The sequence below is a fragment of the Dendropsophus ebraccatus genome, chromosome 9 (genome assembly GCF_027789765.1).
Source record: "Dendropsophus ebraccatus isolate aDenEbr1 chromosome 9, aDenEbr1.pat, whole genome shotgun sequence".
In the NCBI taxonomy this organism is placed as follows: domain Eukaryota; kingdom Metazoa; phylum Chordata; class Amphibia; order Anura; family Hylidae; genus Dendropsophus; species Dendropsophus ebraccatus.
Genome location: NC_091462.1, coordinates 22086120 through 22100307, shown reverse-complemented (window position 1 = coordinate 22100307; position 14188 = coordinate 22086120). Strand labels below are relative to the sequence as shown.

The 14188-nt window shown below is 41.7% G+C and overlaps 1 protein-coding gene across 5 annotated transcripts in view; it reads right to left on the bottom strand.

The window, feature by feature from the left end:
* FMNL2 (formin like 2) overlaps positions 1–14188 on the bottom strand; it is a 205326-nt gene that overhangs the window by 14879 nt on the left and 176259 nt on the right. For all 5 annotated transcript variants that reach the window (XM_069982717.1, XM_069982715.1, XM_069982712.1 and 2 more), the window contains exons 16-24: positions 11210–11334; positions 10223–10425; positions 6982–7216; positions 5471–5539; positions 5304–5384; positions 4967–5096; positions 3364–3527; positions 2772–2873; positions 876–974 (exon numbers count right to left, since the gene is read on the bottom strand). In XM_069982717.1, the coding sequence (XP_069838818.1) occupies positions 876–974; positions 2772–2873; positions 3364–3527; positions 4967–5096; positions 5304–5384; positions 5471–5539; positions 6982–7216; positions 10223–10425; positions 11210–11334 (1208 nt within the window). The remainder of the gene's footprint in view (positions 1–875; positions 975–2771; positions 2874–3363; positions 3528–4966; positions 5097–5303; positions 5385–5470; positions 5540–6981; positions 7217–10222; positions 10426–11209; positions 11335–14188) is intronic.

Here is a 14188-nt window from a genome sequence, read left to right as displayed (position 1 = left end):
CCGGTAAACACCCACGTTTTTCATAAACATAGGAATAACTAGGATATCACATCCGTCAATAGCAGCTTGTCTTAGGTTGATATTGGAATTAATCACAGCTCGGCCAGTCACTGACTGAGACAGGACAGCACCGTGGCCAGTGATTGGCTGAGCAGGGACGAGCCAATCTCGGAAGTGGAGACAAAATCATTCAGCAGGGGACACAGGAGACCCGTAGAAGGACACCGGGGGAATGCAGCGAGGTAAGCCTAGTTTCTTTATTGTTTTCTGTATACTTGCTAAATATAGTTTTCCCTAACCGGATAACCCCTTTAATTTCATATAGCGCTTTTAAAAAATGAAAACTGATATGGGTTGCTATGGGCAACAACAGTTTTCAAGAACACTTTTTGTAAATCTCATTGATCCTCATTAGAGATGAGCGAACCTGGAGCATGCTCAAGACGATCCGAACCTGAACTTTCGGTATTTGATTAGCGGTGGCTGCTGAACTTGGATAAAGCCCTAAGGCTATGTGGAAATCTTGGATATAGTCATTGGCTGTATCCATGTTTTCCAGACAACCTTAGAGCTTTATCCAAGTTCAGCAGCCCCAGCTAATCAAATATCGAATGTTCGGGTTCGGATCGACTCGAACCCGAACCCGATTCGCTCATCTCTAATCCTCATGTATTACAATTGTCTAAAAAAAAAAAGGTGTATGGTGTTGCCCATAGCAACCAATCAGAGCTCTGCTTTCATTTTTCGAAAGGAGAATATAAACTAAAAAGTGATGCCGTGACTGGTTGCTAGGGGCAACGAGGACGGTCTTTATATGATGGTTTATCCACCCCACTGTCTTGTCTATGTCTCAGTAGTCGTGTTATGCTGAGAACCTTCTGGTCTTGTTGGTCCATCATGGCTTCCTGCTCCAGAAGCTTCTCCATCAGGGCCTGCTCCTGCTTTTTCCTTGTCTCATTCTCCTCATCGGCCAACTACGAGAAAGTAAACACAGATAAAACGCATGAGGGACAACATATAAAACATAGCAATGAATGAAGAGAACCCTTTATAAACCAGCACTAAATTCTACATGGCTGACTGAATGCCACTGAGGAATAAGAGTGTTGCTACCATCACAGGGCCCTACTTACACACATACAGTAATGCATATACTTGCTATTACTCTGAATAAAGAGGGAGGCTTAGACCCCAGTTACACAGTGGGGATTATAGGGCAAATATATTGCCTGTATAACAGGCCTGGCTATCAGCTGATGAACGGGCAAACACTCATATATTGAGGTTCATATATCTCTAATAACAACCAGGGGTGGATTAACTTTAGCATAGGCCCCGGGCTGTTCACCAAGCCTGGACCCCCCTCAACTCACTGTAACTATAGCAGCACTAGCTTAGTGTTCAAAGTACAGAATAGATAATGTCATGATGCCCTGATTTGTGCAAAATCGAAGAAAAAAAGCAGCGAATGATTGAAAATCATGGCAATATTTTAGCCAGGAGACAATACACTACTGAAAGTATAAGTCTGTTTGGGGGGCCACGGGCCCTTGAGGAGCTCTGGTCCCCTGGCTAGCACCTGAAATGGACCTATTATGATCTGCTACTGATAACAACCACACTTAATAGATTCCTTTAAAAAAAAAATCCTCATCTACTTAATCAGAATTGGTATTGGGCAGCGGTCTGTCTATCAAATACCAGATAGAAAGTAGATAGATAGATAGATAGATAGATAGATAGATAGATAGATAGGAGATAGATAGGAGATAGATAGATAATAGATAGATTGGAGATAGATAGATGGATAGATAGATAGAAGACAGATAGATAAATAGATAGAAGACAGAGAGACAGAAAATACATAGAAGACAGATAGATAGATAGATAGATAGATAGATAGATAGATAGATAGATAGATAGAAATCAAACAGAGAATGTAATAGCCGATATTCCACCCCAGTAATGAAGCAAGTGCAAATATAGTATATGTGGGGGTATCCTACTGGGTCCTACTACTGCAAAACAATACATATACACCTACAAAGAAATACTGTACCCAGATATAATATAATCACAAGAAAATTTTTTATTGATCACAAACAAAAATAAATATAAAATGCAATAAAATCGCAAAATGAATCACAACAGATGATTACAAAAAACACACATGGGTAAAGTGCATGTACTGAAGTGCCGGCATATAACAAGAATGTGCAAAAATGCAAGAGTTATAAATAATGGATAAGATGCCTGGCACAATGAGGAAAATAGTCTACATGTTCAGCAGGGGTTCATTGCAGTAAACAACATATATCAAGTAATCATCTGTTCTGATTCATTTTGCGATTTTATTGCATTTTATATTTATTTTTGTTTGTGATCAATAAAAATTTTTCTTGTGATTATATTATATCTGGGTACAGTATTTCTTTGTAGGTGTATAGATACATAGATAGATAGATAGATAGATAGATAGATAGATAGATAGATACATAGATACATAGATAGATAGGAGATAGATAGGAGATAGATAGATAGATACATAGATAGGAGATAGATAGATAGGAGATAGATAGGAGATAGATAGGAGATAGATAGATAGATACATAGATAGGAGATAGATAATAGATAGATAGATAGATAGATAGGAGATAGATAGATAGATAGATAGATAGATAGGAGATAGATAGATAGATAGATAGATAGATAGATAGATAGATAGATAGATAGATAGATAGATAGATAGATAACACATTAGAGTATCCCACCTTGTAAGCTTTTACAAATCTGACGAAAACTGGGAAGAATACAGATGGAGGAGTAGTTTTAGGATTTTCACCAAAATATTTGACTACATCGTCAAAGGCATCCTGCAATACGACAAGAAGAGACTGTGAGACGCTGCCGGAGTTCATAGACTTATCACTTCATATGGTGATCTGCATTAGATTATTACACGACTCTCCTGTTAAGGGTATAAGATCCCCGCTAAAAGCATGCTCAAGTCCCATCGTTCGGCATTTGATTACTGGTGGCTGAAGAAGTTGGACGCAGTCCTAAGGATTCCTGGAAAACATGGATACAGACATAGGCCATAGGCTGTATCTATGTTTTCTCAGACTCCCTAGGGCTGCATCCAACTTCTTTAGCCACCGGTAATCAAATGCTGAACGATCGGACTTGAGCATTCTCAAGCTGTACTCATCCCTAATCTCCGCCACCACCCCCTCTTTATGGGGCCCCAAGCTCCTTCATGCTGCACAGTCTGAACATATGGTATACACCTGTAATCCCACAATATACATAAAGCATAATGACATCCTTATTGAACAGATACGAAGCAATGTGACCCCTAGTCACCTGTGAGATTTTTGCATCGTCTTGTAACTTCTTCAGCCGTCCCTCGCTAATCTGTATGAATTCTTTAAGCATCACGTTGTGATCGTGCATCGTGTATTCTCTCTTGGTCAGGTCCATCCCTCTCTGAAGTTCTTTTACATCCAGAAGTACATTTTCAAGAGAGACTGGAAGGGGAACAGATAAAAACGATTAATAGAGAACAACAGGGCTGACAGCGGCAACAGAATTCTCAGATCTGCACTTCCAGACTATGGCCAGGTGAGGGCGCTCACATTACATAGGAAAAAATGACATAAAAGAGCAAAATTGGTTTATTGTGCTATAAAACAAGATAATTGAGTGTAGGAATGCGTATAATGAGGCAGAGTCCTCTCGGCAACTATTCATCTGCTAAGGGGTCATGTAGTAAACACTGGGATAATGAACCGTATACCTAGAATTTCTCAGATTTGAATGGATCAACTGCATATTAAAGAAATTCCATCCAAATATTCTCATTCATGGATGATTACAGGATGCTAGATCATAAAATTTATTGCCAGCCTTAGAGAGTTCAGACGTCTTCACCTTAGACAGTTCTTATGCATGGTCTATGGTGATCTCCATTCTTCAGCCTATTGGAACTATGGGCAACCCCAAGGGCCTGAGGAGTCAGTGCATAACAAAGAATTTGTGTCATGCTCCGTCTCCTAACACCCTGCGGATGCAGTGTCAGGCATGGAGTGCTCCTTTAAAAGCAAAATTATGTTGGAGGAAGGGAGGAAGCCCTCTGTTTAGGATCCTCATCTCTTGACCAGAATGAAGAGCAGCTACAAAGCTTCTTTCGCCCTCAAGGACCTGTCCTGTATTAGGCCTCATGCACACGTCCATCAAATTTATTCCAATTTCTTTTCAGGAAATCTGGATAAATTTACGGACCCATAGGGTTCTATTAACCAAAGACACCATTCTGTTACAGAAAATAGGTCAGGAAATTATTCCAGCATTGACTCCGTAAAAGCCTATGGGAACATTCTGAATTCTGGACAGCTCCAAATGCCCTTTTCTGGATGCGTTGCTAGGCACCCTGGGCTGGTGTCAGCACTTGGGCATGTGCCACTGGATTCTGTGGATGGTTCTTTAACTGTTTGTGTTTGTGACCTGGAGAACATACAGTTAAATGTGGCACTGTGATTGACAGGGCAAGGAGCAATTGGCTCCCCGTCCTGTCAATCACTCTTGTGACTGGAGGCAGCATTATGCTTCCAACCACAAGAGGCCACTCTCTCCCCTAGCACTGTGGCGCAAGAGTGATGTCATTCGTGTCATCACAGTGCAGGGAGTGGAGAAACGCAGCAATGTAGCCATGAAGCAGGTGAGTATAGTTTTTTCTTCTTCAGTTTTTACTGACAGGAAATACTGATGATTTCTTGAAGCCTCCTGAAGCACTTCCTGATCAGTATTTCCTGACTGTAAAAACTGACACGGATGTGTGCATGAGGCCTAACACAGACAACCCATTGATTTCAATAGACAGTGTTTTAGAATCCTTCTAACTAGTAGTTATTGTCCAGAGTGGAGAACCCCTTTTTAAAGAGGGCACTGCCACTTCTAGTACCCTTACCTGCGGCGGCTTTTTCCACGTAATGCAGTTCATTGAAGAAAAGAGCAACCTGCGGGTACTTTTCCCGTACTACATTGGAGATATAGTGCAATAAGGTCTGTTTCCTGTCTGTCGACTTGGTATCTAGAAGCTGTCGATGACAATGTAGAAATAAAGAAGCAGAAATTCAAATGTAAAAATTAATACGACTAATGGGATTAGACATGACAATAAACAGTGTGGAGGGGAGCAGAGGTTTTGGAGCTGAGTATAGATAACTGGCAGGGCATGCTGGGATATGGGCTCACAATTCGGCCTCCATCCACGTTACCGCACTACTGTACAGACGTGTACTCACCAAGTCCAAGCTCTGAAGTTTAAAGCCATAGACCGCTCCACGTTTGCTGCTGTTCATATAATTTCCAAGCGCTAAAATAATCTACACAAGAAGACAGGAAAATATAAATATTTATATATCAGCAACAATTCGCAGCAGATTAAAGTCACTGCAGAGCCTGTACTGACCTCAAGGATCTTTTTCAATTTCTGAGATGATTTAATTGAAACTGATGCAGCTATGATGGCGTGAAGTTGCTGTAAAAGGGCAAAAGTAACATGTATTAATAGTGCAATATTCTAATATAATTATTAATTTTATACACACACACACACATATATATATATATATATATATATATATATACACATTAAAATCCGCATGTATACCAAGTCTCACTTATATACACACAGTCACATTTAATACATGCACATTCATATATACTATACATTAATCACACACACACACACACACTAAACAGGAACAATCCCATTTATATATTCACTATACATGCAGTGTACAGGAACGGACATGCCACTGCTAAGAGTATGGTATGATCAGCCGACACTGAGGTATTTTATTAGAAGTTCCCTGTACTCCCTAACACTACTGCATTAGTATTCCCAATAACTCAAGTTTCCCCTTCAAACGTTTCAAACCTGTAGTATTCACTTTTGGCCACAAGATGTCACTGGAGAGTATTTCTATGCTGTAAAGCCAGCACATTGAAGTCTATTTGGGGTTGCTGTATTTTAGCTGTATGCTGTTTTATGGTGCCAGAGTATGATTGCCAGATGCATCCCTTCCTTCTGGCCTATCTCAGGCTTGTTCCCACCAATGTGACGTTAAGTTGCCTCAACTCTTCAATGGGGAATTAGTCCAGCCTTAAAGGGGTAGTCCACCCAAAAAAAATTTCTTTCAAATCAACTGGTGCCATAAAGTGCCAGAGAATTGTAATTCACTTCTATTAAAAAATCTCAAGTCTTCCAGTACTTATCAGCTGCTGTGTGTCCAGCAGGAAGTGGTGTTTTCTTTCCTGTTTGACACAGTGCTTTCTGTTGCCTCCTCTGTCCATGTCAGGAACTGTCCAAAACAGGAGCAAATCCCCATAGAAAACCTCTCCTGCTGTCCAGACTGGAAATAATACAACTTCCTGTTGGGCATACAGCAGCTGATAAGTACTGGAAGGCTTGAGATTTTTTAATAGAAGTAAATTATAAATCTCTGGCACTTCATGGCAGCAATTGATTTGAAAGAAAAAAATTTGGGGTGAACTACCCCTTTAAGCTCCTATTACACCGCTGTCAGCGCTCGTTTGCTCCTCGTTCCCTGCTCGTTGCCAGCGCTATTCCACGCGTTGGCAGCGAGCAAGTAAGTGCTGGAGGGGCCGCGGGGAAGTGCGGGGAGCTGCCCGGGTGATCGCTAGATCGTCCCGGCAGCCCACAGAGGGTAGCAGCGGTCTGCTGCCGCCGCTCCTATTCCACAGAGCGACGGCAGCAGTTCGCTACTATCATTGTCGTTTGTCTTTCAACATGTTGAAAGACAAACGACAGCAACGATGTCATGTTCATGTTGGCTGATCGTTGCCTTCTGCTACACGGGACGATTGGGTTAAGTTATCCTGGACTCTGTTGTTCATCTACACTACACTACCCAGGGAGGGCATATACCAGCATATACTGCGATATACACATCTCACCGGCGTCAGCATCTGAATGCTTTCATTGAAGTTTCCGATGAATGCCATGATGGTCATCTTCTGCATCAGCCTCTCGATCTTGCTGAACTGCATCATAAAGCGATCCTCATCAGATAAGTTCTCCAGAGGCTTCTTCTCCCTCTCGTACTGCCGCAAGACTTTAACTTCCGCCTCCGTCGGCATGAACCTCATCAGACACTCCACAAAGTCCACCGGTAATGTTTTCAGGTCAAACCTATGAAAGAGCAATGACAAAAAATTTGAATAACTTCAATTTGACAACTCAAAAAAGAATCTGTAGGCTCCCCCAGCTATTCTTCTTGGAAATGTATAAATAAACTGACAACTGGGCGTTACCATTCCTATGTCAATAGAGTGTATCCTTAGGGGCCTATTCCATGAAGCGATAATCGGCCAAATCAGGCCGATTCAGCCGATTATCGCTCCGTGGAATAGAGACAACGATCAGTCGATGATCGTATCATCGACTGATTGTTTATTTAGGTTCCAACCTAAAATCATCGGGCACCGACCTATTCGGGCTATTCCACGCAGCGATGCGCGGCGGGTGACCGACGATTTCTGATGCACCATACATTACCTACACATGTTGCAGGGCTTCTCCTGCGCTCCTTCTTCCTCCTGGTCCCACGCGCAGCAGCAGCTTCGGAGCGGCCTGTCTTAGCTGACAGACTGCTCAGCCAATCACTGGCCAGTGATTGGCTGAGCAGTCTGTCAGCTCAGACAGGCCGCTCCGAAGCTGTTGCTGCGCACGGGACCGGGAGGGAGAAGGAGCGCAGGAGAAGACCTGCAACATGTGTAGGTAATGTATGGTGCTTAAACAAGGGTTGCAAGGACATCGGTAACAATGTCCCTGCAGCCCTCGCTAAACGATTATCGGGACATGGAATAGGCCCAGTAAACGAGCGCCAATTTAGCAGAACGGCGCTCGTTTACATTATTGATCGGGCCCCCATTGGCCCGTGGAATAGCACCCTTACACAGTGATATTTTAAGCACTGATTGGTCAGTGTCAGACAGTACAGGGACACACCCTATTGTCAAGGAGGATGGTAACACCCAGTTGTCTATTTATTCAAACATTTTCAGGAGGAATAAAAGAGGAACAACACAATGCACAATGAAACATGCGCCACCGTCCCATATATGATCCTATGTATATGAAGGCAGTATACCAGCGTACGATGGACATATCTATCACCTTCCACTGTTTTGCTGAAAGAAAGAAAAACCAGACGTCAAGTTAAAGATCTTCCTTAGAAGAGCCGCGGTGTCTGGCAGGAGCTGGCCGGGGCGTATATCACTTAGATGTATAACCTTTCGTGGATATTAATTGGAGAGTACACACAGACAGCAATTATTGATCGCTGAATAGCAAAGGAAATGCTTCACTTCATCTGCAACTGTGTTATCTGGATGCAGAGTAGGGGAAATATACATCACTTAGACTTAGCAAAGTCTTCCTCTCCGATAACTCCCAGCATGCATTGCCCATTATACAATGGCTGGAGTTGTATAGATTTCTTTATGCTTATGTCCATAATACGGCTAATTTTGTACATTGCCACAACATGGCTCCTATAGATTTCTATGGTACCCTCTATATGCTTCCCATTCTATGGTGTCATGCTCCATCAGATGCTGTTTTAAAGTGGTTATCCATCGAAAATCTTTTTCTTTCGAATCAACTGGTTTCAGAATGTTACATAGATTTGTTATTTACTTCTATTTAAAAATCTCAAGTCTTCCAGTACATATCAGCTGCTGTATGTCCTGCAGGAAGTGGTGTTTTCTTTGCAGGCTGACACACTGCTCTCTGCTGACATCTGTCTAGAGCAGGAGCAAATCCCTATAGTAAACCTGTACTGCTCTAGACAGTTTCTGACAGTTCAGGACAGTTCTGGACAGTTCAGACTGGAAAGAAAGCACCACTTCCTGCAGCACCTACAGCTGATAAGTACTGGAAAACTTGATATTTTTAAAAAGAAGTAAATTGCAAATCTATATAACTTTCATCCTTTCAACCTTTAATGAACTATTCCACCCTGGAAGCATTGCTAGGCCCCCCAAAAATATATGTCTTCAGTATGTTGGGTTGGTATTTCTAGAGATGGGTAGTCAACAACCTTGTTCTCCTGAGGGATATGGAGATAGCAGATTCTATGCCTGTTACCTTGTAGTTACATCTGTTCATGCAAGTATGTACTGGGGGCCTCCTAACTCTCCCATAACAGCAAAAATCTGAGAAACTAAGGATAAGGCAGTTGAATTGCTACTGTACATGCTCAATCCTTTTTGGGAAGATAAGCAGACACCAAAAAAGTATGGCAGGAGGTGCTTCCTCTTTTCCCAAAGAGAACAAATGCATGCTCTGCTGACCTGTACATGCAAGTGTGTGAGATCTAGCTATTTACTTGTTGTTTAGGGCCAGATTTTCTACCTGTTGCAAATCACTTTGGAGCTTTTAATCACTCAGTAGTCCTCAACATGGTGCAGACTGAGCTTTATTTCTAAATCTTCTACAAGTGTTTTCTCAGGAAGTCTCTCTACTGAGTGCTGACCAGGATTGTCCTCAGCCAGTTGGTTAAGTTGCAAATAAAGCCGAAGTACCCTGCAGATACTGCTCGGTCGCCAGATTTACTACTTGCTGCAGATTGCTTTGGAGCTTTTAATCACTCAGTAGTCCTCAACATGGTGCAGACTGAGCTTTATTTCTAAATCTTCTACAAGTGTTTTCTCAGGAAGTCTCTCTACTGAGTGCTGACCAGGATTGTCCCCAGCCAGTTGGTTAAGTTGCAAATAAAGCCGAAGTACCCTGCAGATACTGCTCGGTCGCCAGATTTACTACTTGCTGCAGATTGCTTTGGAGCTTTTAATCACTCAGTAGTCCTCAACATGGTGCAGACTGAGCTTTATTTCTTGTCCTTATTACCCGTACAAAAAAGTAGGTCAAAAATAGGTACTAGAGCGCCATGTTCCCAGCAAATGTGAGCCGTGTATTCAAGGTTCTATAATACTGGTTGCAAGTGCACCTTGTTATGGAAGCAATTTATCCTAATTATAGCGTCTCGTAGTTATTTAATATGGGTCACTGGCCAAACTTTCTATGAGTCAAGCATAGAAAATAGCTGTAAGCAGTGAGCTCAGTAAATTGCATAACAGGATCTGCGGTAATCTCATAAGCCGCAGTATTTGCGCGTTTCCCAGGTCCGCTACTTACTGCTGGATGGCCCGGCAGATCTCCTCTGCAGTCTTTCCTGCTTTTCTCAGGGTGATGGCAAGGTTTTTGGCCCTGTTTGCTTCCAGTAGCGTCACTTTGCTAGAACCTTTAGGCGCCGCTTTTTGCTTGTTGGAGGTGACATCGATGGCTGGGCCTTGGGCTTTTGTCTTGAAGATTTCTTCAAATTCATCTACATTCAAGTCCTAAAAAAGGTGAAATCTTGGTAATTTGTCTACTTCAACATTAACATATATTAGCAAGAAAAAAAAACAGACATTTATTCTGCAAACAGAACTGCACTTTAAGAGTCCTGAAGAGCATTTACCAAACAGTAATATACATTAGCTATATCTGTATCTAATATAGCTGAATGATAATCAATGCATCCACAAAAATGTGATATTACTGCATTGATATGCCTCCTATCAAGCGCCCCCTATTGATTAAGATAATGCTATGCCTAGAGCTGTGCCTGGGGGCAGTGACTGACCCAAGGAGTCACCAATGATAGAAGTCACATTAATTGGCCAATGCAATGTTATGACTGACTGGGTCACTAAGTAAACTAAGTAAACATCCACAGTGCAGGGGGAAAAGTAAGTGAACCTCTGTGTTAATGACTACTCCAAGAGAAAATTAGCATAATGTATCTGAATTTAAGGGGGATCTGATTTAAAGTGGGAATCTTACAGATGCTCTGCCTATTAAATAATGCATTGTGGCTGTTAACCCAATTTTTGTTTGTCTATAATTGTGACTTTGAGTACATTCAAACCCCATTTTTATCAATAATCTATACAGAAATTCAGGTCAAATCACTTACTTTTTCTTTCAACTTATAATATCCATAGAACAGACTGTATGGAAATATAAAAAATAAAAAACATAGCATCCCCTAACCTATCAGTTTCTATCATAATAAACATTGACAATGATAAGAATAACCAAATAAACTTTTCACTATTATCATGCGACCATTGCCGTTACCTCCAGTATCCGCTCATCGTCAATTTCATTGAAAACTGTGCCATTGATCTGGTTGGGCTTTAGAGCTACCCAGTTGAATACTGGCATCCGGAACTTTGTCTTGATCGGCTTCTTAATTTTCACAGCTGCGAATCAAGATGTAGAGGTTATCACTATATGTGAATAGATGTGCGGTACATACAATGACACAATAGTACTATAGTGTTACCAAAATGTAAACTGGTGCTGGTCTTCACTACCATTGTATTGTTCCTCTGTTATTCCCTTTGGAAATGTCTAGCTAAATTAACAACTGGGCATTACTAATTTCTCTTCTTAAAGGGCAAGACATAGTATTTTTCTCAGGACGCAAAAAAACGCCACAAAAAAAAATTACCTACCTGGGTTCTCTGTAGTTTCTACTGTGACATTTTCCCATTCCCGGCTTGTGGCTCTGCTTGCTACTTCCTGTCTCAGTCAATCACCATGGGGGGCTGGACTTCTGAGAAAGGTCGGTCTTGGAAGTTGCAAGCAGAGCAATGACCGGAAGAAAATGTGGGGACTCAGGTAGGTGAGTATGCATTTTTTTTTATTTTCATAGCAGCCTCAAAAATTGTATGTACCTGAAATATCCCTTTATTGGAATGTGTGCCCCTGCACAGATACCATCAGCACTGATTGGACAGTGTTGAGGACACGCCCCATAGATAAGCTGAATTGTTAACACCCAGTTGTCAATTTATTCATAATTTTCCAGGAGGAATAACAGAGGAGCAATACAACACAGGGTTCTAAGAAGTAGAAGTATTTGTAAGGCACAAGTGTCAGTAGGGTGGACAGGGATGGGATGACTAGCAATGATATTATTAATGACAAAAACAATGGATCGATAATGTTTACATCTACACATTATCTAGATGCATAAACTGGTGGCTGTGGGTACAGCCAACAAACCTCCAACAAATAGCCACTATGTAAGGTTTCAGGGAGCAGCAATTTCCCCTGGAGGGGAAATATATATTACATGGCCCCCATACAAGTGAATGGATGTTCATGTAATACTCCATAGTATACATTATGTCTACAAATCCCAATAATGATTTCATTCACTGACGACAAGCAGAGATCTTGTAACTGATTGATAGGTACAACAATGTATCATATCATATTCCTGACATGCAAAACAAGATGCAATGGGACATAAGTGCAATACAGAGGGAGGGAGATGTGGGAAATCAAAGGAAACCTACAGAACAGCTTGATCGGCCCGTCTTTAGCGGAAGCGTAAAAGCAAGGAGAGAGGTTAGTGTCATAGGATACGCATTGTTAAACATAAGTCATGAGTGCAGCACCACAGAAAGGGTTAATACAAGACACAATGCTTCATACGTCACTGGACACATTTGCAGACAGCCATTCTCTCGCCTGGAGTAAAACGCCATGTAAGCCAATTACACATGATTTGGTTTTGTTGTTGGGATTTCTCAATGTTCGGAGCTATATATACAGCGTCCGAATTACAATAATCCATTGCGGACTCTGAAGCCAAGATTAAGATGTAAAAGCAATCAACATCAACTAATCTCTTAATCTAATGTAACTAATACATAATGGACTAACACTACTGGAGGGGTCAGGAAGGTTTGGACGCATCGCCTGGAGTATGAAACCTTCTTAATATACCCTATTGAGGACATAATAGAGAAGGAGACCCCTCCATTCTTCTTCAAGGAGTGTCTCTCACTCTGGAGGACCCGGCATGTCCTTGTATTATCTGAGAGGCTCATTGATTTCATTGGAGACTGTGTAACGCTATGTTTCTCCTGTGGTGGCGCTGCAGGGAAACTGCTCAATGCTCATAGTTCATATACCGCCGGTGGAGAATAGGAAGACGCTTTATGATCAGTTTATTAATGGACAACTCACAGGGGAGGAGATTTTTAACACAGCAGCAATAAAATACTACAACCTGTAATAAGAGAAGTGGGGAGCAGCTGGCACTTGTTTAAGCCTATCCTGAGTATGAGGAAGTGAGATCAGCGTGTTATCACTGGGAGATATATAACGCTAGGAGCTGACTCACTGTCACACACTTCCTGGGCTCAGCACAACGAATCACTCAGCAAATACACTGACTAACCCAGTCTATTACTCAGTACTGATAGCGGAAACTTCAAGGTACAACAGATGAGAAATCCCAAATTCCTTCCCATGACGTATCCCAGCACTATATGGATCCAAGCATCCAGGATTTCTCAATGCCATAATTATTATTTTTTGTAAGGAAATCAGTCAATTAGTGTGAGAAATGTAGCAGAGCTGAGTTTGTAAGGTGCATAATTGCTGAGTTTGTCATTCGGCTCCTCTTTGGTTGTACATATGACCCCACTGGATAATCTGTAGGTTCACAGCAGCTCCTATTAAATTGTACCTGTTGTTTAAATTCTTTTTGCAGAAATCAATAGTCCAGGCGATTTTAAGAAACTTTGTAATTGGGTTTATTAGCCGAAAAATGCATTTTTATCATGAAAAGGCAGATTGAAGTCTCTCCCCCCCCCTGTCTTCATGGTTCTCTATGGAGAGGGGAGGGGGGGAGGGAGATGAGGAACCAAAACAGGACAACAAAGAGTTAATTTACAGCTACATCACCGGGCTGTCTGATCTGAAGTCAGCACTGACCTTTCTGACCTCTGAATACGGCTTTCACACAGGTCCCACTGTGTAATCCTTTGTTCTCTGCTCTCTGCTGGCGACTAATCTCCCTCCTCCCCTCTCCATAGGTTACACAGGGCCCGACTGATGTAAAAGAGTAGAGATTTCCTGATAATGAGCAGTGAATGAGAGAGAGGAGGAGGGGGGGGACCTGGGGAAAGGCTTTTTGAATGCAGATAATGGCATATTTGCCCAATTACAAAGTTTCTTAAAATCACCTGCACTATTGATTTCTGCAAATAAATAAATAAATAAAATACGACAGCGACACTTTAAGTTCCCAATAGT